Source organism: Oryctolagus cuniculus, chromosome 19 (assembly GCF_051225735.1).
Source record: "Oryctolagus cuniculus isolate XC-2025 breed Fujian yellow rabbit chromosome 19, ASM5122573v1, whole genome shotgun sequence".
In the NCBI taxonomy this organism is placed as follows: domain Eukaryota; kingdom Metazoa; phylum Chordata; class Mammalia; order Lagomorpha; family Leporidae; genus Oryctolagus; species Oryctolagus cuniculus.
The window spans coordinates 3,860,960-3,886,001 of NC_142885.1; the positions used below are offsets into that span (position 1 = coordinate 3,860,960).

General features: G+C 65.9%; 1 protein-coding gene across 7 annotated transcripts in view; it reads right to left on the bottom strand.

Annotated features, from left to right (window-relative positions):
* MAD1L1 (mitotic arrest deficient 1 like 1) overlaps positions 1-25,042 on the bottom strand; it is a 280,457-nt gene that overhangs the window by 59,749 nt on the left and 195,666 nt on the right. For all 7 annotated transcript variants that reach the window (XR_016225664.1, XM_089320739.1, XM_070064279.2 and 4 more), the window contains one exon: positions 12,794-13,001. Coding sequence is in view for 6 of the 7 variants with exons in the window: in XM_089320739.1 (XP_089176865.1) it covers positions 12,794-13,001 (208 nt within the window). In the remaining variant the exon portion in view is untranslated. The remainder of the gene's footprint in view (positions 1-12,793; positions 13,002-25,042) is intronic.

Genomic DNA, 25,042 nt, shown 5'->3' on the forward strand with positions numbered 1-25,042 from the left:
CCACGTGGCTTCTCTGCGCAGCCCGTGGATGCGCCCGTAGGCTCGCTGACCGTGTCCCGGGATGAAGACCCCCAGGCTGGCTTAGGGCTTGCGTCTCCTTTCCCAGCCTTGTCACTGGCACTGGTGCTCAGCGCTCCGAGAGTCTGGCAGAGTTGGCCCCTGAGCCATCTGGGCCTGGAGATGCCGTCCTGGGAGCTGACCACGGGCAGCGTGTACGTCCAGGACCCCGGCCGCCCTGCCGTGTGCTGTGCAAGCCCCGTAGCTGGGCGAGGCTGCAGGAGTGCTGCTGCCGCATCTCTGAGCTTGGACCCCTCCCCGCCCCACAGCTGCACCTGGCGGCGAGCAGGGAGGCAGACCGGGGCCGACAGAAGCCCTGGCCCTGGCCGAGAACCAGCGGCGGAAATACCGTGTCCTTCCATTCGCCGTCTTCTGTGCCCGGCTCTCGGGCTCTCTGTGGAGGCACAGCTGCAGCTGCACGGACGCCTGAGAGGCCACGGGGCTCCTCGCCAGCACTGAGGGCAGTCCCGCTGCTTTTCTTTGTGACCACGGCTGGCACCAGCCACAGGACTGCTGCAGCTGTGGGGCCGTGGCTCCGCAGGGCCAGCCCCAGATCTGTGGCTTGGGATCACCAGGAGCCCTTGGTGACCTGGGACATGCTGGGAAGATCACGGGGAGTTCTGGAGGGCTCCTCTGAGCCAGGCCCATGGAGCTCTGAGAACCGGACTACAGGGCCAGACCCCTGCCCAGAGCCGAGCTGGTCTGTGGACAGCGCGGCGTCAGATGACCTGAGAAGCAGAGCTAGGGCCACCAGGCTCTCTGCCGACGCGTGCCCATGCCGGCAGACACTAGCACTCCTCACAGAGCTGGCAAAGGCCTGGACGGTGGCAACGCGGCATCCCGGCCCCAGGAGGTGGCCCGGGGGACGGCACCCTGAGCCAGGACAGCACAGGGCACTGGAGGCTCCAGGAGGCCCTGCCTTCAGCTGTGACCCCTGCAGCTGCCGAGAGCTGGCCAGCAAGGATGTGGGCGTGGCCTTCCCTGCCTCTCACTCCCAACACACAAACACCACTATGCCAGACGAGGAATGCCACCTGCCCCTCAGAGCCCCAGGGCAGTGCCCATGCCCACAGCACGAGTGGGAAAGGACCCCAGAGCTGGCACGGGCAGCCTCCAGCCGTGAGGGCAAGAGGACGGAACCGGAGGGAATCCGTGGCTGCGGAGACTCCAGGAAAACCACCCAAGGACGGTGTCTGGGAGCGGCGACCCCCGCAGGGAGCCGTGCACGCTACGGGAGCGTGCAGTGAGGCAGAGCAGAGCTCCACACGGCCTGGCAGGCAACAAGAACGCGGATGCTTCAGGCAGCTTCTGCGCCACGCTGAGAGCACGGGGGCGGGCGGGGCGGGCAGCGCCTGGCACGCGGCAGCTGTCAGAAGATACAGCCAAACGAAACGCTGAAGAATCTCACATCATCAGAAAACAGGCAGCGAAGAGGAAACGGGAACGAGAGACAGGAGACACAGCAAACCAAACACAAGACAGCAGACTGAACGCACCCTGGGCCGACGCGGCCGAGCGAGCGCACTGGTGCTCGGGCCCATTCCCCAGGCCGGTGCTCGGGCACACCCCCCGGCCGGTGCTCGGGCCCATTCCCCAGGCCGGTGCTCGGGCACACCCCCAGGCCGGTGCTCGGGCACACTCCCCGGCCGGCGCTCGGGCACACCCCCAGGCCGGCGCTCGGGCACACCCCCCGGCCGGTGCTCGGGCACACCCCCAGGCCGGTGCTCGGGCACACCCCCCGGCCGGTGCTCGGGCCCATTCCCCAGGCCGGTGCTCGGGCACACCCCCAGGCCGGTGCTCGGGCCCATTCCCCAGGCCGGCGCTCGGGCACACCCCCCGGCCGGTGCTCGGGCACACCCCCAGGCCGGTGCTCGGGCACACCCCCCGGCCGGTGCTCGGGCACACCCCCAGGCTGGTGCTCAGGCACACGTCCCAGGCCGGTGCTCGGGCACACCCCCAGGCCGGTGCTTGGGCACACGTCCCAGGCCGGTGCTCGGGCACACCCCCCGGCCGGTGCTCGGGCACACCCCCCGGCCGGTGCTCGGGCACACCCCCAGGCCGACGCAGCCGAGCGAGCGCACCAGTGCTTGGGCACACCAGCGTCCTGAGATGCTTGTCTTGTAAGGAAATAGGTTCCTCCACGTAACGGAATAAACAAGAAACCAAGAACAGAAAGTTACCCGAAAGTCCAGCAAGGACTCCGAGAGGGAGAGACGCACTTCGGGCAGGGGTAGACGACTGAGGTGTCCCCCAGAGCACCCGACTCCAGCACCTACTAACGTGCACCCCGAGAGGGCGGCGACGGCTCCAACATGGGCACATCCCTGCCATCCACGGACAGCCTGGCTGAGTTCCCAGTCAGCTCCCAGCTCCAGCCTGGCCCAGTCCGAGCTGCTGTGGGCATTTGGAGAGTGAGGCAGTGGATGGAAGTGCTCTCTCTGTCCCTGTCTTCCTCGGATATGTAGAAGTCAAAAGGAAATAACTACAAAGACACGCTTCTCGGAAGGCACGGGTCCCGGTGGACACGGCAAGCTAGGTACCTCCTGCTGGAGCGCAGGGCCTGGCTCTGGCCACTCACAGTGGACCAGCCCACTGGCGCACAGGCCTGTAGGGTTGTCTCGTGGTGGGTGGGCAGAGGCACGGGGAGACGTGACAGCACTGACAGGCTCCACCTCGGCAGCCTGAGCACCGCTCGACACTGTCCTGCCCGGAGTGCAGCTTCTGACACACAGGTTTGTGGGGGCAAACCACAGACCACAGGCCATGTCCAGACGTCAGGCCATGCCCAAACCACAGACCACAGGCCACGTCCAGACGTCAGGCCACGCCCAAACCACAGACCACAGGCCACGTCCAGACGTCAGGCCACGCCCAAACCACAGACCACAGGCCACATTCAATCATGGTCTACAGACCACAGGCAACATTCAGACCATAGACCATGTTCAAATCACAGACCACATTCAGACCACGGACTACAGACCACAGACTACATTCAAACCAAGGCCACATTCAGACCACAGACTACATTCAAACCACAGGCCACATTCAGGCCACACGCCTGAATTGAAACCACAGACCACAGACCTGAATTCAAACCATGGACCATAGACCACAGACCCACGTGGAAGCCACTGGCCACCTTCAATGCGGACTGAGAATACTTTGAACTGAACCATGCGCAAAGACAACATCCCAGCGTCTGTGCAGTGCAGCTAAAGCAGCGCTCAGAGGAAAACGTGCAGCAGTAACTGCCTGCGTTAGAAATCCATACAGATCTCCAATCTGCAATCAGGCAGAAGGGAGGAAATAAAAGAACAGAAATTAACACAACTGAACAGAGAAGGGAAACCCTCAGTGGAAGCACAGCCCAGGTTTCGAAGACGGCCCAGCTGAGAAGGCTGAGCAGAGCCGTGCAGCCCTTGCCGGCCGGCAGCACACACAGCCCTCGGCCCTAAGTCTGGCAGGTGCGAGACGATGGGCCAGTTTCTCAAACACAGCCTGCCCCAAATCCACCGAGAGCAGACGTGGCCGCTCTTCCCGTGACTCCCGGACCTGCCACGGGCAGTCCCAGATCCGATGCTGACGCCAGCCAATTCTACTCTGCTCACGTCACTCTTCGAGCCAACACAAAAACCAGACCAGCGCCGTGTGGGGAAGCTGCAGGCCACGGTGAGCACAGCAGAGGCGCTGCTGACAGACGCCGGCGAGCGGAATCTGGGACACACGGCCAGACTACACCGCTCCAAGGGGGTTCGTCCCACAGACACAGGGCAATCGTCATGCCACCTCTGCAGCCACGCCGGCAGCCTGAGGAGGACATGTGAGGCCGCCCGTCACACAGCCCGCAGCTCACACATCACAGCCCCACCACGAGCTGCGAACAGGGAACTGCTGCTCCTGGCTACAAATGGCACGCGTGTCGCCTGCTCCGGGGAGGGGCAGATGGCCGGGCTGCCCCCTCCCGGCACTAGCCCCACCACCCAGGAAATGAAACCCATGGCTTCAGGGTCCAGCGGGGTACACGAGACAGCTCCCACTCACAGAGGCCTGCGCTGCAGAGACCTAGAACACACAAACCCAACAGCCCCTCCCAGGATGCCGCGTGCGTGGTCTCTGCACAGAGACCCGCCATGTTCCCATATCCGAGCAACGAGCGAGCGGAAACTGCAAACACAGGCGTTTATAAAATCCCCAAACGCCAGGTCTAAAAACCCCAACAAAACAGGAGTATTTCTAAGCAAACATGCAGTGGTGTGCACGTGCCGTCGCCGAATGCCAAGGAAATAAACCCAGGAAAACCTAAGTAAGCGCCGGGGCAGGAAGACCGAGCCCCACCAAGGCGTGAGTTGCGCGCAAGCGCACTCAGACTTAATGGAACGCCTACGAAGAGCTCCGCGGGGTTCTGTCGATAAACAGGCTGAACCCAGCGCTTAGGCAGACAGACGGGAAGACCGGAGCAGCCAGAACCATCCTGCAAGGGGGCGGAATCGCGCGAGGGCCTTGTGACCCACTCCAGAGGTGGCGAGCGGCTGGCGCGGGGGCAGACACTCGGGGCCGCGGGACACACGTAGCTCGTGGTCGAGGGATTGCCGAGCAAGGTGCAGAGCCAGGGGAAGGCAGGTGCCTTCACAGTGAAGGAGCAACAGGGCAGCCATGTGGACAACAAAGCAACAAGGCCACGCCTACCTCACCCTGTGCCAAGATGACCCGAAACACACCACAGCGGCCAGGTTACACGCTGGGCAGAAAACACCAGGAGCGGATCCTTCGGCCTGGGGGTAGGTCACGCATTCTGAGATGTGACCCCCACACGAGGGATGGCTGCCAGAGCGAGCCACGTGGGATGGCACCGTGCCGAGACAGAGCCCCCACCTGACACTGACCACGTGAGAGTGGCCCAGTGAGGCAGCGGGGGCTGAGGTGCCACTGTGTGCCGAGCACGAGGACGGCACGCAGCACGGCAGGTGGCACAGGCATGCAGCCAGCCAGGGATAGCAGCGTGCCAGTCCTGCACGGTTAACCTCAGCAATCCCAGGCCAAGTATTCATCCTAGAGACACCAACTGGCCCCTGGCCCCGGCACGTCCTTGGCATCTGGTGACCTAGCGCCTGCAGTGCTTCCTAGGCCTACACCCACCGGGCCTGCGTGTGGCTCTGCCCTCGTCCACCACTGGCTGCTGCACCCTTCACCTCCAGCGGGAGAGATGCTGTGCCCTGTGCCCGGCGCCAGCCTCCCTGCCTGGCTGGGCCCCAGCTGCTCGCTCTCGCGGCGGGCGGTGAAAGCGTTCTCCGTGCCGCTGGCTGCACAAGGGCCGTTCCTCGGCACGGCACAGGCAGGGCGGGTCCCCGGGCAGGCCCACCTCCCTCAGCCCTCAGCCCCCCGCCAGCCTGTCTCCCCTGTGCTGCGCTGACAGCACACCCAGGGGGCCCCCGGGGACTTGGTTGTGACCCGAGGCTGCTCTGGTTGGAGCAGGAAGTGACCGCCACTGCCCAGTCCGGGGCACTGCAGAGCCCTGCGGCCACCCTCTCTGCAGAGCTGGGCTGCTTCCAGGACCCAGCTCAGCACCTGCTGGGAAGCTCGGGTGGCCAGTGCCGGCGGGCAGGGCCTCCATCTGTGGCCTGGGGCCAGCCGGGACTGCCTCCTTCACACTCCCATGACCTCAGCTCGGCCCTGGACAGCTCCCTCACCAGCCCCTTCTCCTTGCAGCTCCCTGTTCTGGGGGTCTCCTACAAGCCCCTCGTTCCCCTCAATCAAGGCCCTGCTGGAATCCATGGCGACTGCCCCTCCCTCCAGGAGGCCGGGGGAGGGGCAAGGCCATGGCAAGACCAGCACGCAGAGGCAGAGACACGCCTGGCTCGGGAGGGATTTCACGGGCACCTGTGGAGGCCTCACAGCTCTGCAGTGGCTGCCCTGGCGCCAGCCTGAGTCCTGCAGCGTGCCCAGGGCACTGCAGCGGCCGCCTCCTCTACATGGGAACACAGGGGGTAGCTGGGGGCCACACATGCCCCTGTCACCTGAGCGGCACCATCACGGCCCACATGTTAGCCCTGCTCCGGGTGTCTGCCACCGAGGCCGCAGCCCTGGCCGACAGACAGCTCCACCTGTCCTCACAGAGCAGACTCCAAGGCCAGCACAGCCCAAGAGCAGACTCTAGGTTGGTCTGGAGCGGAGGCCCAGGCACGAGGCAGAGAGAGCCCTTGGCGGGGCTGGTGCCGTGGCTCAGTAGGTTAAACCTCTGCCCCACAGCCCCGGCATCCCACACCGGCACCAGTTTGAGTACTGGCTGCTCCACTTCCAATCCAGCTCCCTGCTCATGCGCCTGGGAAAGCAGTGGACAGTGGCCAGAGTCCTTGGGCCCCTGCACCCACGTGGGAGATCTGGAAGAAGCTCCTGGCTTTGGCGTGGCCCAGCCTCAGCCACCACGGCCATTTGGGAACCAGCAGATGGAAGATCTCTAACTCTTTCAAATAAATGCTAACTCTTTCAAATAAATGAATACATAAATAAATCTTTTAAAAAAGAAAAGAAAAAGCCGTCAGAATCTGCTGAGCCGGCCCCAAGCCAGGCCCCCAGAAGTGTCTTCCCCGACCAGGGCAGAGCAGGGAGGGGTCCAGGGAAGGGCCACTGCCCTCTTCCCCACCCCAGAGCCCTCTGGGCTCAGCTGTGACAAATGTGATCACCTTCAATGTGCTGCTCTAACAAGATTAGATGATTTTAATATTAATGCATTACCTGATTAAACGGTAATTATTAATCTCTCCAGGCTAGGCTGGATACAGCAGGGGGCCGCTCGAGGAGCTGAGAGACAGCAGGGGTGGCTGGGGTGCAGGCCTCCTCCAGAGCCTTGGAGCGGGACACGGAAGAAACTGGAAAATCCACACTCCTGTCTGACGCTCAGAGCGGACGCGGAGGCCGGGGCTGCACCTCACCCTCCTGCTCCTCACGGCCCCTGGCTCTCCAACCAGGAAGAGCCTGTCTACTGACCGGGGGTCCACGCCGAGACCTGGGAACGTTCACTGGGGGTGGGGACAGGGCATCCAGACTCAGGCTGCTGCCCACTGGCCCGCCGGCCCAAGATGCTCTCAACACCCAGGTAGCCACATTCTCCCAAACTCGGGGTGACCGGGACAACCAAACCAGGGAGGTGCCCTGGGCTCCTGGGCCGAGAGCAGGCTGGTACGCCACCCCCGGCTGTGCTGAGTGTGGTGCAAGGACAGCTGGCACAGACAGCCTGGTCATGCCAGGGCAGGCCTTGGGCGTCCACAGCGCTCCACGTCACCCTGGCTCCAGAGCAGCTGCAGCGGGCCCTGGGGCTCACTACGGGGGAGCCCCCTGGGGGGGACCAGCCCCACCTCCCCTGACAGCTGCTCTAGAGTGACAGCCACATCCAGCAGGTGGAAGGTCAAGGACAGAGGTGCCTGTCCACCCTCCAAACTTTCCACCTGCCCCGTCTGCCAGGCCGGAAATACAGCGAGATCTGTTGGCTGCGACCCTGGACAGGGAGCCCTCAACCCCTGCAGGGGAGGGGTGGCAGACACCTCTCGGGCCAGGGCCTGAGGGAGCATTCTCTGGGTAAACCCGGGGAGGGGGCGTGCAGTGCAGGTCCAGAGAGAACACCAGAGTGAGGAGCCTGCGAGGAAGAGGGGGGCTTGTCCCACACCCCATGTTCACAGAGCCCCCAAGTCCCAGGCTCCTTCCCAGGATCCCGGAGAAGCCGGGGGGCTGGCCTTGCTCTCTGGCCACGGCTGTCACAGGGGAGGAGGCAGGCGCTGGAGAGCTGGCCCCTGCCTGGGGCTGGCACTGCCCGTGGGCCAATGGCCACGATCCAGCTGGGAAAGTGGCCACTGTGTGTGCTGATCGGGGGCCCCGGGGCCCTGCTGCTGTAACGTCCAGCCCCGCTCTGGGGCTTCCATGGCGTGGCAGGAATGGCCTCCTGCCTCAGGCTCTACAGGCACCCATGGGGACACCATGGCCCCAGGGCTGTGCTGGCTGCTCCCAGCAACAGCCACCTACATAGTGACAGTGGGAGAATGGCCCAGTAGGTAGGCAGGTCCCCGGGGCCATGGCCCCTGGAGCCTCATCCTCCAGGATGTGCCTCTGGGGTTGCCAGAGACCCTGGTGAAGGCCCAGTGGAGGCCCAGACGTCTCTGATGGGGGAGGCCAAAGGTGACCCTGTTCCCAGGCTCTGCAGCCTAGGTGTGGGAGCCCTGGGGGGCCGGGAGGGCTCGCTGGTCACAGCCGTGTGATGACGGCAAGCTTGGCGAGCCAGGGATGAACGGGTCCCTGCAGCAGCTGGCACTTGGTCTACACGTCAGACGTGCTACTGCCATCTGTGCCTGCAACAAGGAGCCCACAGGGCCTGGACGCCCCAACACGCTCCCCGGGGAGGGAGGCTGCTCTGGGGCTGTGGGCAGTGAGCACGCCTGGCCTGGGCCACGGCCAGACCTTCCCCGTGAGCCTGCTGCTCCAGCTGTACACACACAGCACTGGTGGGCGGCTGCCGTGCAGACAGCGACACACGGAGACGTCCTCGGGGCCCATCTCCAGCTGAGACGGCCAGGACGGACCTGAGCCAACCAGCAGCACCCCACTGGGCCTCGCCCAGGCGTCCCCTGCCGCAGCGGCGGCTCAGACACTGTGTGCCCTCCTGCTCCCACCTGGTCAGCAGCCAGGCTGCCCTTGCGGGGACACTGGGAGAGGCCACACAGCCTTAGCCCTGGGCTTCTGCTTGCCAGGCTTCTGGGCGTGACCCGGCTCTGCTCTTCTGCACCCGAGATCACGCACACAGCGTCTCTCAGTCCCCCTCCCTCACACGGCGTCTCTCGGTCCCCCTCCCTCACGTGGTGTCTCTTGATCTCCATCACATGGCGTCTTTCGGTCCCCCTCCCTCATGCGGTGTCTCTCGGTCCCCCTCCCTCACGCGGTGTCTCTTGGTCTCCATCACATGGTGTCTTTCGGTCCCCCTCCCTCACGCGGTGTCTCTCGGTCCCCTTCCCTCACACGGTGTCTCTCGGTCTCCATCACATGGCGTCTCTCAGTCTCCCTCCCTCACGCGGTGTCTCTCGGTCCCCCTCCCTCACGCGGTGTCTTTTGGTCCTCCTCCCTCACACGGCGTCTCGCTCAGTCCTCCTTACAAGTCTTCTGTAGTGCATGGAGACTCGAGACCTGAGTTTGCAGCCAGGGTGGGAGGCTCCTGTCCAGGCCTGGGATGCACCTGCCCTGTCTATAGGTGCCCAGAGCCTTTAGCTGCTGCGGCATGACACACGGCCCTGGTAGCCCACCCCCCTGAGGCGGAGTGCCTGCCTCCTGTACCCCACACCTTTTTCTGGGCTTCACCTCGTGCGACTGGAGCACACCCTGCACTTGTTTCTCAAGCAAGGCAGGTGAAGGTTTTCAGACCCTGTGCACGTGGACACGTACCTCACTCCCCACCCAGACTTCCCGTGGGGGGGACCACGGAGCCTCTCACCTGGACACGTACCTTGCTCCCCACCCAGACTTCCCATGGTGAGAACCACAGAGCCTCGGTCCTCGCCTCCAGCACTCTGCACGGGGTGCTCAGCCCTCTGGCCCTGACCCTCTGACAAGCGACCGCTGTTCCCTCTGCAAGTGTCCACGGTTTCCTTTGTCTCCATGATGGGCCCCTGCACCCACGTGGGAGACCCGGATGAAGCTCCTGGCTTCAGCCTGGCCCAGCCCCGGCCATCACGGCTACTTGGAGAGTAAACCAGCAAATGGAACACCTCCCAAGCTCTGACTTCGCATACAAGTAAATCTTTTTGTTTCGTAAAGAGTCACTGCTCCGAGAGGGCAGAGCTCCGGTGCTCGGTTTGTGGCTCTCATTTTCCCAGGGCATCGGCAGCTGCACACCACACACAGTGCAGTGGGAGCGGGGCTGGGGCTGGGGCTGGGGCCCTTGATCGGAGCCTCCACCTCCCCACACACCTGCTGCCAGGGGCCCGCCCCAGTGCCACCTACTGCCAGCTCCTGGCCTGCTGGCCGCCATGCGGCATCCATCAGATGGGCTGCTCTCTTCCTGCCTGCTTGGTCACCTGACCACTTGTCTGCCTGCACTCTGCCGCAAACACCAGAGCTCACATCTCTCTGTGGGTTTGAGCACTAAGGAACTCAAGACAAGAACCAGGCCCCTGTACTGCATCTCGGGGCCCCAGGAAGGGAGACACAGTGGACACAGGAGTCCTGCTGGCCACCTGGGCCTGGGCACCCCGGGTGTGCCTCGTGCCCACCCCCAGCTCCAGCTGAGCTCCTGCTCCCACTCAGCCCCCGGTCTGCTAGGCAACACTGGGCCCCTCCCACCCGGTGTGCCTGGATACACCTCTTCTGAGTCCTGCCTCCTGTGCCTTGACCACCGGCATAGCTGGCCCAGAGCACAAGAGAGCCCAAGACAGATCAAGCCCGGGGCCCGGAGCCCGGCACCAGAGAGAAGTGACTGGGGAGCCAACGTGATCGCTAAGACGACACCGGGAGACTGGAGAGTCCTCTCAGTTAGAAGATGCACCCAGCACGCCCAGGCTCACCAAGCACACAGCAGAGCAGGCAGGGCAGGCTCAGTGGGGAGAGGACAGGGCTTGGGCCCCTGTGCCCACCGCAGCCTGGCTGGGAGCGGGAGGACCCCCAGAACCACGTGGAGACCAGGCAGCTGCCACCGTGCAAGGGCGGCTTCCCCTCCCCCGCACTAGGAGGGCAGAACACCTGCGGCCAAAGCCCACTCCCGGGCCAGCAGGGGACTGTGCACTTGAGGCTAGCTGTACTGCTGAGTCTGGGCTGCCCTCAGAACCCCTGAGCCCACGCGGCTGCCTGCATGGCCGGTCAGGCCGACACGAGAGGACTCTCCCAGCTGCCGGGGAGCAGAAGACCCGGCACGGCCTGGTGCTAATGTGGCCGTGTTGCTGGGCGGCGTGGGGGACAGGGCGGGTCCTTGGGCCCCTGCACCCTGGGGACGAGGGAGGTGGCTGGGGTGGAGGGAGCTCTGCTCGGGGCCTGGCCTTGTCACATAGCTAATGTGCCGGGGTGTTTGCATCCACAGAAAGCAGGATGGGGTTAATGGGCCAGTGTCAGGTCCACCTAGAGGGCCCCAACATTGATTCTGAACGCGTATGAGGGCCATGTGGGCGTCAGGTGTGCATGGCTCCAAAGCTGGGTGACCGGAGAACACCCTGGCAGGTGCGGACCCCGTGGAGCTTCATGGTGCCTGGGTCACCACTGACCCCATGGCCATGCCTGGACCCTGGTCTCACAAAGGACCCTGGCACACCAGAGGCCCTGCCAGAAGAGGCCACTGAGGCTGGGGCCACAGGCCACCCTGCTGATGGCTACAGGAGTCCAGGAAGACTGAGGCGCACGTGCTGAGCGTGACTGTGCCAGCGGCCTGGGCACAGCACCTGCCACAGTACGGCCACGGCGCGTTTGACAGTGGAGATGGCAAAGCCGTGGTGGCCACAATTGCCAGCGAAAGTGTGGCTGATGCTCCAAACCCAGGCCTGTGCCTCAGAGGCCTCCTGTGCACCAGGCACCACCCCCAGGCCTCACGCCGTCTTATCTCGCACGGCTGCAGACCCTGGCTCTAGGAGACCTCATCTTCAGGTGTCCCAGGGGAGGGCGATGGGAGGGAGGTGAGGAGACAGCGTGGGGACAACCGATACACCAGGATTCTGCACCGTGGCAGGGATTCCGACAACAGTGACGCCCCTGCCCCAGGAACGGCGCCTGTAGCCCCTGCCCCGAGGAACGGCGCCTACAGCCCCTGCCCCAGGAACGGTACCTACAGCCCCTGCCCCAGGAACGGTACCTACAGCCCCTGCTCTAAGAACGGTGCCTACAGCCCCTGCCCCAGGAACGGCACCTACAGCCCCTGCCCCAGGAATGGCGCCTACAGCCCCAGCTCTAAGGAACGGCGCCTACAGCCCCTGCCCCAGGAACGGTGCCTACAGCCCCTGCCCCAGGAACGGTACCTACAGCCCCTGCTCTAAGAACGGTGCCTACAGCCCCTGCCCCAGGAACGGCACCTACAGCCCCTGCCCCAGGAATGGCGCCTACAGCCCCAGCTCTAAGGAACGGCGCCTACAGCCCCTGCCCCAGCCTTCCTCCCCGCAAGTGGCTGGGCAGGGCAACCAGAGTGGGCCCCAGACACGCAGGGTGGAGGCACAGCAGGGCCACACTCCCGGCTGCTGTGGAGGCCTAGACAGGAGGCAGGGCCCAGAGGCTTCCCAAGGTGCCCTGTGGGGCAGTGCAGGGCAGAGCCTGGAGGTCCCTGCTTTGGCATTCATGGAGCTGTGTTTTCTGCAGCTGCAGAGGCTTGGAAAGACCCCGGCTGTCACTCCACACTGCGGTGACAAGCTCAAGTCCCCAAGGCCGTCCCTGATCTCCAGACCTGGGAGGCCGGATGAGAACACCGGCTTCCTGGCCGAGCAGGCTCGTGCTTGGACGGGTGATGGATGGACCTGTCTCCAGAGCACTGCAGGGCCCGTGGGCAAGCACTGAGCAGCACTAAGTGGCCATGGTGGGGGGCAGCACCCGCCCCCATCGCCCACACGGCCCACTGGAAACTGCGCCTGTGGCCGTGGAGCAGGAGAGTCCCAGGTGCCCGATGGCCGGGCTGCGAAGGGGAGGGCAGGCTCTGGGGCTGTGGCCTTGCTGTCCCCATGAAGGACGACAGCTGGGAGACGTGGGGATCCCGGCTGCCCAGGCATACGAGGGGTGGGGCGGGGCCTACCTGCCACCTCCTTGGACGACGGCACGCTGGCAGCAGCCTCCAGGTCGGCAGGGATGGGGCCTCCCCTCTCCAGGGCACGCACCAGCCCCCGCAGCCGCTCGCACTCCGCCTGCAGCTGCTCCTGGTCCTCGAGCAGGCGCTGCCTGGCCGCGCGGGCAGGGTTCTGGCTCAGGTGCAGCACCTTGGTCCTGCTCTGGTCGTAGTCGCCCTGCGGGAGCAGGAACACAACCCGGGTCAGCGCGGCCGACGGCCACACCCGCGCAGCTCTGTGCCGGGAATGTGATCCTGCCGGGCAGGGGAGGTGTGGAGGGGGTGGGGTGCAGCCAGTCACCTGCCCTGCAGCCCCTCGTGGGGACGTGTGGCTTACTGAGACCCACTCCCCTGTGTGGGTGCTCTGAGGGCAGGGGGACACACAGACCTGTGGGCATCCGTCACCCACAGCACCCTGCTCAGTCTTCAACACCAAACCATGGCACACCATGTCTTCCTGCGGGAGCCCCCCCACACAGCCACAGCGACTCCTCTCCCTACCCCAGGGCCCAGCTCCACATCGGAGCTCCTGGGTTCAAGTTCCGGCTCCAGCTTCCTGCAGCCATGGCTCAAGCACTGGGGTCCCTGCCACCCCCGTGGGAGACTGGGACTTTGTGACTCATCCCTTCACCCTGGCCCCGTGCCGGCTGCTGTGGGTGCTGGGGAGTGGGTGGGAGTCCCATCACTCAAACAAATAAACACGGAGAAGATGAAAACCCCGTGCTCTCACCCCACTGAGCAGGGGCAAACACGGAGTCCAGGCCAGAGCACACGGGCCGAGGGAGCCGCTGCACCCGCTGCACCCGCTGCGGAGCCACCCCTCCCAGAGGCAAGCAAGCAGGCACACCTCGGGGCCTGGCTGACCTCAGGCAGGAATAGCAAGGGGCCGCACTCCAGGGAAGGGAGGAGCAGAGGAGCAAAGGCCCCAAGGCCCCTGCGGGCTCCTTCAGACACTCCCACAGGTCAGCCCTGACCAGCCCAGGGTGGCAGCTCCGCCACTCTAAGAGCTCAGAGACCCGAGGACCCACCCCCTCTGCTCTAGCTCCTCCCCTCTGCCCCCAGATCCCTCCTCCCCCACCCAGTCCCTGGGAAGTGGCACCCTCCGTTCTGGCCAGCACTGCTGATTACATGGGATAGCTGAGCTTGGGGAACCTCTGCCCTCGCTGTAGGTGGCTGTCCCCTGAGCCCAGTGCCAGCATGCACCTGCCAGCCACCGGAACCCCGGTGTGTGTCCCAGCCAGGCAGGGAACAGCTGCAAGGTCGCACTCCCGGGCACTGCCCAGTCATTCTCAAGTAAGCTGCCAGCCCTGAAGCGCCCAGCAAGAGGCCAGCGCGAGTCTAGAGTGACCTGCAGGAGTGGCTGTGGCTCCTGGGCCAGGAGGGAGCCCCGCCCCCGCCCCCGCCCCAGGGGAAAGGGGGCTGGCGGGAGGCAGGGCACGGCTCTCTTTGCTGAGAGCACGCAAACACCCTGGGGCTGCGGCCGGGGTCTAACAGTGCGGGAAGACAAGCGGCCGCGAGCTCCTGCAGCCCCAGCAGGCCCCGCGCCCCCTGCAGGGGCAGCAGTGACAAGTGGGGTGAGGGCTCACCTCCCTATCGCCCCTTCCACACACTCAGAGGGGCAGCGAGGTTCCTGTCCCCCAGGCAGTGGCCAGCGCCCCGTGGCCTGAGCGCTGCCCGCTGATCTTGCTGGGGCCGCTGGCTGCCTCTTCCTCCCCCAGGACCCAGTGCTGCTGACCGCTCGAGACAGAGGCCTTGAGCAGGGCGACACAAGGATGTCTGCAGATGACCAGGGCTGCTCAGAGGCCGCGTGTCCCAGGTGGCTGGTGAGCGGGCCCAGGGGAAGCTTGGAAGCAGGTGGGGAAGCAGTCGGGGACCCATGGCGGGGTGGGAGCACTGACTCCCACCAGAGGCCAAGGCCACTAGTGACGCAGAGCAGGGGCCACCCCGCACCTCTGCTGGGGGCCTGCTGGCTCCGCTCACGGAGGGAGGCCTTGCTCCAGGATGAGGCTGTGGGTGCACCGCCATGGGCACCAGCTCTCTGTGCTGGAGGGGTGGCACTGAGCCCTAAGGTAGAGGGCTGGGTGTGCCTGGTGGCCACACTGGGCCTCTGGGTTGCTGCAGTGACCACGACCCTGGGGGACACGCAGGAGCCTCCATGTACAGGGCACTTCACAGGACACTGGAAACAGTGGTGAGTGCACTGTGGCTACTCACACAGCTCCCTGCACACCTGCCCCCACACGCCCAGGGCTCCACACTCACACAGCTCCCCGCACACCTGCCCCCCCACACACCCAGGGCTCCACACTCACACAGCTCCCCGCACACACACCCAGGGCTCCCCACTCACACAGCTCCCCGCACACCTGCCCCCACACGCCCAGGGCTCCACACTCACACGGCTCCCCGCACACCTGCCCCCACACGCCCAGGGCTCCACACTCACACAGCTCCCCGCACACCTGCCCCCACACGCCCAGGGCTCCACACTCACACGGCTCCCCGCACACCTGCCCCCACACGCCCAGGGCTCCACACTCACACGGCTCCCCGCACACCTGCCCCCACACGCCCAGGGCTCCACACTCACAGCTCCCCGCACACCTGCCCCCACACGCCCAGGGCTCCACACTCACACAGCTCCCCGCACACCTGCCCCCACACGCCCAGGGCTCCACACTCACAGCTCCCCGCACACCTGCCCCCACACGCCCAGGGCTCCACACTCACACAGCTCCCCACACACCTGCCCCCACACGCCCAGGGCTCCACACTCACACGGCTCCCCGCACACCTGCCCCCACACGCCCAGGGCTCCACACTCACACAGCTCCCCGCACACCTGCCCCCACACGCCCAGGGCTCCACACTCACACGGCTCCCCGCACACCTGCCCCCACACGCCCAGGGCTCCACACTCACACGGCTCCCCGCACACCTGCCCCCACACGCCCAGGGCTCCACACTCACACGGCTCCCCGCACACCTGCCCGCACACGCCCAGGGCTCCACACTCACACAGCTCCCCGCACACCTGCCCGCACACGCCCAGGGCTCCCCACTCACACAGCTCCCCGCACACCTGCCCGCACACGCCCAGGGCTCCCCACTCACACAGCTCCCCCCACACCTGCCCGCACACGCCCAGGGCTCCCCACTCACACAGCTCCCCGCACACCTGCCCCCACACACCCAGGGCTCCACACTCACACAGCTCCCCCCACACCTGCCCGCACACGCCCAGGGCTCCCCACTCACACAGCTCCCCCCACACCTGCCCGCACACGCCCAGGGCTCCACACTCACACGGCTCCCCGCACACCTGCCCGCACACGCCCAGGGCTCCCCACTCACACAGCTCCCCCCACACCTGCCCGCACACGCCCAGGGCTCCCCACTCACACAGCTCCCCGCACACCTGCCCCCACACACGCCCAGGGCTCCACACTCACACAGCTCCCCGCACACCTGCCCCCACACGCCCAGGGCTCCACACTCACACAGCTCCCCGCACACCTGCCCCCACACGCCCAGGGCTCCACACTCACACAGCTCCCCGCACACCTGCCCGCACACGCCTGGAGTTCAGCCCCATTTCAGTAGAATTCACACTTCTACCTGAGACCCCGTCACCATGGCCTCACCCAGTCTCCATCATTGTTCAGGACGCAGGGCCATCTCCTAAGGGTTCCAGGTCCCTTCCGAGGGTAGAGTCCATGACCTGAGAACCACAGGGCCACACGAGGACCTCACCTCTGACACAGGAACCCCAGGGCACACGCCCAAGAATGCAGAAGTGAGAGGACAAGAGGAGCCAGCAGGGGACGAGCACGCATCCTCTGTCCAGGAAGGGCCTTCCTCCAGAACACGCGGAGAGAGTGCACTCCGCACAGGAAGCCAAACAACCCGATGACAAAGGTGCTTCTCCAAGGTGAGGAAGCACAGGGAAAGACCCCTCCCTCGCCACCAGGGGCATGAAGGCCACAGCGTGTGACACACAGGGCTCTGCACCCACACACACTGCTGGCCGGGGTGCTGGCAGGCGGCCCTCCAGTGAGCACGCACTCAGCTGACCCAGCAAATGCATGCCAAGGCACCGGGAGACCAACAGCCAGCAAGGGCCACAGCTGCCAAAACCAGCTCAGAGCACAGGACCGAAGGCACTCCCACAGATGGAGGGACAGGAGGACAGCCTCGGTGTCACTGCAGTGCAGTCCAGCTGCACCCAGAGGACGCCCCAGTGTCGCCGCAGAGCCCAGCTGCACCCAGAGGACGCCCCGGTGTCGCTGCAGAGCAGCCCAGCTGCACCCAGAGGATGCCCCGGTGTCACCGCAGAGCCCAGCTGCACCCAGAGCACGCCCCGGTGTCACTGCAGAGCAGCCCATCTGCACCCAGAGGACGCCCCGGTGTCGCCGCAGAGCCCAGCTGCACCCAGAGGACACCCCGGTGTCGCTGCAGAGCCCAGCTGCACCCAGAGGACGCCCCGGTGTCACCGCAGAGCCCATCTGCACCCAGAGCACGCCCCGGTGTCACCGCAGAGCCCAGCTGCACCCAGAGGACGCCCCGGTGTCACCGCAGAGCCCAGCTGCACCCAGAGGACGCCCCGGTGTCACCGCAGAGCCCAGCTGCACCCAGAGGACGCCCCGGTGTCACCGCAGAGCCCAGCTGCACCCAGAGGACGCCCCGGTGTCACCGCAGAGCCCAGCTGCACCCAGAGCACGCCCCGGTGTCACCGCAGAGCCCAGCTGCACCCAGAGGACGCCCCGGTGTCGCTGCAGAGCAGCCCATCTGCACCCAGAGGACGCCCCGGTGTCACCGCAGAGCCCAGCTGCACCCAGAGCACGCTCTGGTGTCACCGCAGAGCAGCCCATCTGCACCCAGAGGACGCCCCGGTGTCGCTGCAGAGCAGCCCAGCTGCACCCAGAGCACGCCCCGGTGTCACCGCAGAGCCCAGCTGCACCCAGAAGACGCCCCGGTGTCACCGCAGAGCCCAGCTGCACCCAGAGGACGCCCCGGTGTCGCCGCAGAGCCCAGCTGCACCCAGAGGACGCCCCGGTGTCACCACAGAGCAGCCTGCCTGCTCCAGTCACAGGAGAAAAAGCACTTGCCCCACACTGCAGCGTCTCCCTCCCCCGCAAGGTGCCCGCCACCATAGTGCAGGGTGGCCATGCCCACGCGAGGAGCTGGCCGGGGACAGGTCGGGGAAAGTGCCTGAGTCCCCGCCGGAGGACTCCGACGACAGCTCTGACCCTTGCTTCGCAGCCGCGCACCTCCCGGACGGCTCACGCATCCCAACAACGCCCCCATCCACAGAAACCGCGGGGGATGGCCCAGGGCAGCCCTACAGGGTTCACAGGGCAGCCCGAGAGGGGCCTGCTGGGGCACTCGGGGACATGACCTCGCGCTGTCCGGGAACTGTGACACCAGGGAGTGCAATGGCACCGCCAGGGCACCTGTGCAACTGCCCGGGACAGCTCGGAGCCTCTTCTCATCTCTCCACTCCCCTCTTACCCCTGGTCCACGCAGCTGACCCGACTGGCCATGGGGAGGGGCCGGGCGCTGGCTTCCCTTCTGCTCACGTGGTTCTGCCCCCCACTCCTGCTGACCCAGCTGGGCCTCGGCTCCCCTCCGTGCGGGAGCACCTTCCTCCTAGCCCCAAGGCCCTCAGACGTGGGCTGAGGACGGCCTGCAGGAGCCCGTGCCCTGGTCTGCCTGGGAGTCCTGGGCCTCCCCACCCCTGCCAGGGAGGCGCTATGCGGGGCCCAGCTGCCCGGGGAGGGTCCCAGGCATGAGGGAAGAGACAGCGGCGGCCCCCATGCCTGACGGCACACCACGGTGGCCACAAGAGCAGAATCAGAGTCAGTCAGGCAGCGCCGGTGGGCACACACACTCCCAAGCCAGCGGCCCACACGGAAGCCCACGTGGAGGCAGTGCCCGCCTGGTGAAGGGAGCCCATACAAGTAGAGAGCGAGGCAGCCCAAACCCCAGGTTCCTTGCCGGCCCCTGATGCTGCCCCACCCAGAGTCTGCCTCCAGCACAAAGCCAGGCGGGGTCAGCCTCTGAGCTTGCCCGAGGTGCAGCTGACCAGGGCATCACAACGCCAGCTGGTGTCTTCACCCGGGAGCCACCCAGCCGCACCCAGGGACACAGTGCGACCACCAGACGCAGGGACTCAGGCCCTGGGAGCAACCCCTGCAGAGCGAGGGACGCGAGTGGGCAGCAGTGAGCGACCTCTGGGTTGACCAGGGCTACACGGCACTGATGCTCGGTCACTGCCAGCAGGGACGTCCCCCGAGGACGTGCGGAACGCGGCTCCTTCCTCCTCCTCAGGCCTGAGCCACCCCAGACCCCCAGGCTGCCTCAGCTGGGCCGGCAGGCCTCTGTGCTGGTTCTGAGCCTTGACCAGGTCACGTTCTCTCTGAGCCTCAACAGGCCCACGGGTAGGACAGGGCCACTCCTCCTGCAAGCTGGGCCGAGGCCTGGGGAACTCCCGTGGCCATGACCTCCTCTGGCTGTGATCCCCCAAGGACAAACCACGGCCAGCGCTGGGTCCACCCTGAGCTCCTCACAGGCTCTGAGAAGCTGGGGAGGCTGGCCAGCTGGGCCACAGACAGGCATTCCACACAAGGTGAACCCCTTGAATGAGCGCGCTCAGGGGGAGCAGTAGCTCAGGCAGCCACCACCGACCTCCCCAGGCTGAAAACCGAGGCAATGGGGACCGCAGGAACCAGGGTTCCCACTCGTGATCTGAATGGGGTGTCCCCAGACAAGCCTGCCCCAGGCTCTGCAGTGAGGTGCCTGTGGCCTCCCAGGGTCAAGTCCTGCTCCGGGCACGGCCAGCCTGCCGTGCCCCACGTGCCACTCTCGCACATGGCCTCGAGGTGGCCACACAGATGGCACCAGGAACTCTGTAAGCCGCGGGGGCCACAGCGCCAGGGTGGGAACACGGAGGCACAGACTGCCTGACAGCCTGCGTGCTGGGCCACCGGGGGAGACGGCTGGGGCCACTGGCTGCACTGCCCCTCTGTGCCACCTGTGTTCTGGGTCCTGTGCACAGGGGGCAGGCTGGCTCCGCTGAGGGTCCCAAGCTCAAAGGACACCAAGCTGCCACTCACAGTTCGTTCAGGCACTGGGGGAGCTCTGTCTAAGGACCCCATCTCCTGCCCGTCTGCTGCCCTGCAAACCAGGGCTGGAGGGCCCCACAGCAGGGGAGGCGCCCAGTGTCCTTAGGGACTCAGCTCCCCAGGAAGTGCCACGGCGGAGGGGAGTGGGGTCTTAGTATTCAGGGTGCGTCACTCTTCTCCTGAGAAAATCAAAAGAAATCAGCGCCTGTGGAAATTTCGCCACGCGAATGCCATCAGCGAGCCGGCTTTTTTTAGTCCCCGCGTTAATAAACATGAGCAGCGCCTGCCTTGTCCTGCCGTCAAGTTCACTCTTCGCAGAAAGCTGCAGTGAGGCCAGACAGGGCCGACAGGGAGGCGGGCACACGAGCTGGCTCATGGGAACACGACGCACACGCAGGGCCGCTACCACCCGGCCGGTTCCACCAGGCACGCGACAGCCCTCAGGAGAGAGGTGTGACTGTGGCCAAGAACAAGTAAATCATGAAGACTTATCCCCTCCCCGACCACGGACGGGACACGCGGCAGCGGCCATGTGCAGCAGTGTCCACCTGTGAGTCCACTGCCACACCAGCGGTACAGAACTGTGCACCTGCCTGCAGAACCACGTACGTCCCCCATGGATGACCCCCCAGACACACGCAGGCACAGTGTGCTCCACAGACGTGCAGGGTGTTTGTGGTCCGCACCGCAGATCGTGAGGTGGCCCCGGGCGCCCACAGCCAGGATCTCCCCAGGGGTGTGGAGTAGCCTCCCGGCATGCTGCCCTCTGAGCTACGAAGGGGAGTAAGGGCCTGAACTGGAGCAGAGCGCAGGCGCTGCAAGAAGACCAGACTGTGCTGCACGCACCCTGCTCTCAAGTTCCCACACCACCCCGGGAGGCAGGGCACGAAGCCCGGTGCTCAGGAGCAGGCCGAGGGTACTCGCCCAGGTAAATGCCAGTGCAGACCGGGCCCTGAATCCACACGCCCACAGGGAGACCCTACTCTGGGGACAGGGTCCTGAATCCACACGCCCACGGTGCAGACTGCTCTGGGGACCGGGTCCTGAATCCACATGCCCACGGGAGACCCCGCTCTGGGGACCGGGCCCTGAATCCACACGCCCACGGGGAGACCCTAATCTGGGGACCGGGCCCTGAATCCACACGCCCACGGGAGACTGCTCTGGGGACCGGGTCCTGAATCCACATGCCCACGGGAGACCCTGCTCTGGGGACCAGGTCCTGAATCCACACATCCACGGGAGACCCCGCTCTGGGGACCGGGCCCTGAATCCACACGCCCACAGGAGACTGCTCTGGGGACCGGGCCCTGAATCCACACGTCCACGGGAGACTGCTCTGGGGACCGGGTCCTGAATCCACATGCCCACGGGAGACCCCGCTCTGGGGACCAGGTCCTGAATCCACACGTCCACGGGAGACCCCGCTCTGGGGACCGGGCCCTGAATCCACACGCCCACAGGAGACTGCTCTGGGGACCGGGCCCTGAATCCACACGTCCACGGGAGACCCCGCTCTGGGGACCAGGTCCTGAATCCACACGTCCACGGGAGACCCTGCTCTGGGGACCGGGCCCTGAATCCACACGCCCACGGGAGACCCCGCTCTGGGGACCGGGCCCTGAATCCACACGTCCATGGGAGACCCCGCTCTGGGGACCGGGTCCTGAATCCACACGTCCACGGGAGACCCTGCTCTGGGGACCGGGCCCTGAATCCACACGTCCATGGGAGACCCCGCTCTGGGGACCGGGTCCTGAATCCACACGTCCATGGGAGACCCCGCTCTGGGGACCGGGTCCTGAATCCACACGTCCACGGGAGACCCTGCTCTGCCTTCTGCAGATTGCTGCTAGTGGGAGCCACAGAGGCCAGCAGAGGCTCTGGAGGGCGACACCTGGCTGGTCCCTCCACAGGGGCAGGGGACAACGCTGGCCACTGGGAGCAGAGGGACTGCCAGCACAGCCGGAGAGCAGAGGCCCAGGGGTGGCTGCAATTCCTGCACCTCTGGCTCCGCCTACTGGGGCGGGGGGCAGCGGCTCTGTGGCCCCCAAAGGGGAAATGGGGGCTGACGTGCACAGGGACAGCCTGAGGCTCTGCTGGGGGAGATCCCGAGGGCGGGCAGGAACCCGCTGGGACATGGCTGTGTGTAGCGTTCGGGTTCTTCATCTGCACATCGGGTCACAACACCCCCTCCCCAGCGTGGCTGGAAGGGTCAGGGGGTGCCCAGGGTCAGGCTGGGAGCTGCAGCATGAACGCTGCCCCCCCCCCCCCCCCGCCCAGCCACTCGGCTGGTCCTGAGGCAGCGACCCTGGCTTCCCTGTGGGCAAGGACAGACGCAGGGACGGCCCCAGGCCCAGCCTACCAATTCCGGGCCTGTGTGCAGCAGCACCTACAGAACATTCCAGAAGTACCAGCAGGCATCGAGAAGCCAGCTGTCCAGGTGGAGAAAGGACGCCCGAGAGCCTGAGCGTGAGGGATGACCAGCGGAGCGGGGTGGCTCTCAGGCCAGCTGGGAAGGCGAGGACAGGCCTTGCGGGGAGGGGGGGCAGGTGCATTCTGCTCCTAGGGCGGGGCCCGGGCACGGCCTGGGCTGTGGTGCGCAGGGCGGGCTCAGGAGCCCTGTGGGCAGCGTCACGTGGGCAGCGTCACGTGGGCACCGCTGGGCAGGGGGAGTGGGGACGAGGGAAGTGTCTGAGGACACGGTGCCGCCAGCCTGGTGACGCAGACAGGAGCGGGGCGATCTCCTGGCCCCCGGAGCTCTCTGCTCACAGGGAACCCGGCAATTTTCTACCCACTCGCTTTCCAAAAAAGACGCACTTAGTTTAAATGTCACCGGGCGGCTCGTCTGGTCGGCTTCCTGAGCGCACGGCCAGGCGGGCCTGGGCTGCCTGCAGAGGGGCAGCCAGCGCGGGGTGGGGAGGGGGCTGCAGTCCCTGACCACAAGCCTGCCTGGATAAGCACGGTGATTAGGCACGGTGGAGGCGTGGGCTCCCGCATCGCGGAGATGAATTCCGCTTAATTACACGCGCGCCGCAGCAGTCAGAGCAAAGTGTACAGATGTTTGCAATTTACTTTAAAATGCATCAAAAATAAGCTGAGCCGAAGCATAGCGCAGGGACGGATGTGCCACAAAGGCGCGCAGGGACGCCTCGCTGCGGGAGCGCTGGGCCGTCTTCCTGCGTGGCCAAGGCCGGCCACTCCAGCAGCCGCCGGAGCGCTCGCTCTGCCATGGAGGGCCACCGAGCACCGGGATCAAAGGCGGCAGCCAGGCCCTGCTCGTTCCGGTTCTGAGGAGACACACGTGGTGAGGGTGTGGGGCTGGGGACAGGATACTGGCCCAGACGTGCCCAGCCAGGAGGACCAGCCCCGTGGGTGAGCGGGACAGGGCAGGGCTCGCCTCCCCCACTGCCCCGACTCCCGTGGCGGTACCAGCAACCCCAGGACCCCTGGGGCTGTAGGGCCTGAGTCCCAGAATTTGCCCAAGTCGTCTCTGAGGACACACGGCATGTTCAAACCCTGCTCTGCCTCCAAACACGTGCCTCTCAGCTTGTCCTCCACGTGCAGGCTACTGGGGGCCTCCATGCAGCTCGGACAGCAGCGGAGCGCAGGCCTGGGCTGCCCAGCCACCCGACCCCGGCAGAGTCAGGAGCACGGGCAGGTCGCCCGGCTCAGTGTGCAGCCAGACACCCCGAGAGAGGCTGAGAGGACGGTGCTGCACTGGCCAGGCCCCGGCGTCCCACCTTGTGCCCCGGGAGCGCCCAGCTCTAAGCGTAACTGCAGCCCAGGGGCCTCACCAAGCAGCTGTGAGCTAATTACAAGACTCTAACTAGTGGCGGCCCTCTCCGAGCACATGTTCCCAACTGAGTCAGGCGGCAGCTGACTCTCATCAGTCTTCCTGGAAGCCGGGGAGCCGGCATTTGCATGCAGAACGCTCACTGCGCACTTTCACGGCGCTTCCTGCTCTGCCAGCCCGGGGAGGAGCCCTCCACCCGGCCCCGCCCAGAGCTGCGGGGCTGGGGTCCACGCTGCAGCCAGGCCACGCGGAGGGCAGCGTCACACACGCGTTCCAAGGCGTCAAGGCTCACGACACGGTCTCGGCCCTCAGTAACAGCAAAGAGCAGGAGCCCACAACCAGACATGAGCCTGGAGGAGTACCCACTGAGTGCCAGGTGGCGCTGAAGCCCTGGTGCTTGATCTGCCCAACAGAGACACATGCCCAAAACGACCCGGCCGGGCAGGGCGCGCTCACCCTGTGTCCAGTGTGCACCCATCTAGAGGCCGCTCTGAGCTCTGCCGAGGCCGGCTCCCAAGCCGTAGGTGCACCCTTCCCCCACTCGCCAGGAGCAGCCTGCTGTGCCACGGCCTCCGTCACCATCTGCGCACATGGAAGCCCCTTCTCACACTGGGTGGACGGGGCCAGGACAGTCCAGATGGTGGGGTGGCCGATGCCGGGCCTCCAGGGCTTAAACCTCTCACTGCCCAAGCACACCGCAGGGCCCCAGATGCGGGCTGCTCCTGGAATGGCAGAGCTGGCTATCGGGATGCTGGCCTCCCAAGGCCCACGTCACAGGAGAGGAGCATGGCGGGCGACAGGCCGGAGCTCAGGTCCCAGTCCTGCTCACTGCCCAGTGCCTTGGCCCACGCTGCTGTGCCCGGCCATGAGGCGGGGCTGGCGACCTGGCCAGCAGGACGCAGGGGCAGTAGGCAGGAAGCAGGGTAGGGCCACGGCCCCCCGGCCCCCCACCCTGCTGTGACGAGCCTCATCTCCAGGACAAGGGGCCCTAGTGCTCCTGCAGCCTGCAGGGGAGGCGGCCCGGACGCAGGGGCAGCCGTTGCTACGCTCACTGGGCAGTGACCCTGCCATCCTGGCCCAGGGCTGGATCATGTCCATGAACCCCAGCTGCCCACGGCACCCTGAGCTCCGAGCAGTGCAGGACGCGCCCCTGCAGAGGGTGTGTGGGGCCCGGGAGGCACGAGGGGGAGCACCTGCACGGGATGGGGGCCACACGCACCTGCACCTCTCACCTCACTCACTGCTCCGCCATCACCGCAGGGGCCACAGGGATGCCCTGGGAGCACCCAGGCCAGCAGC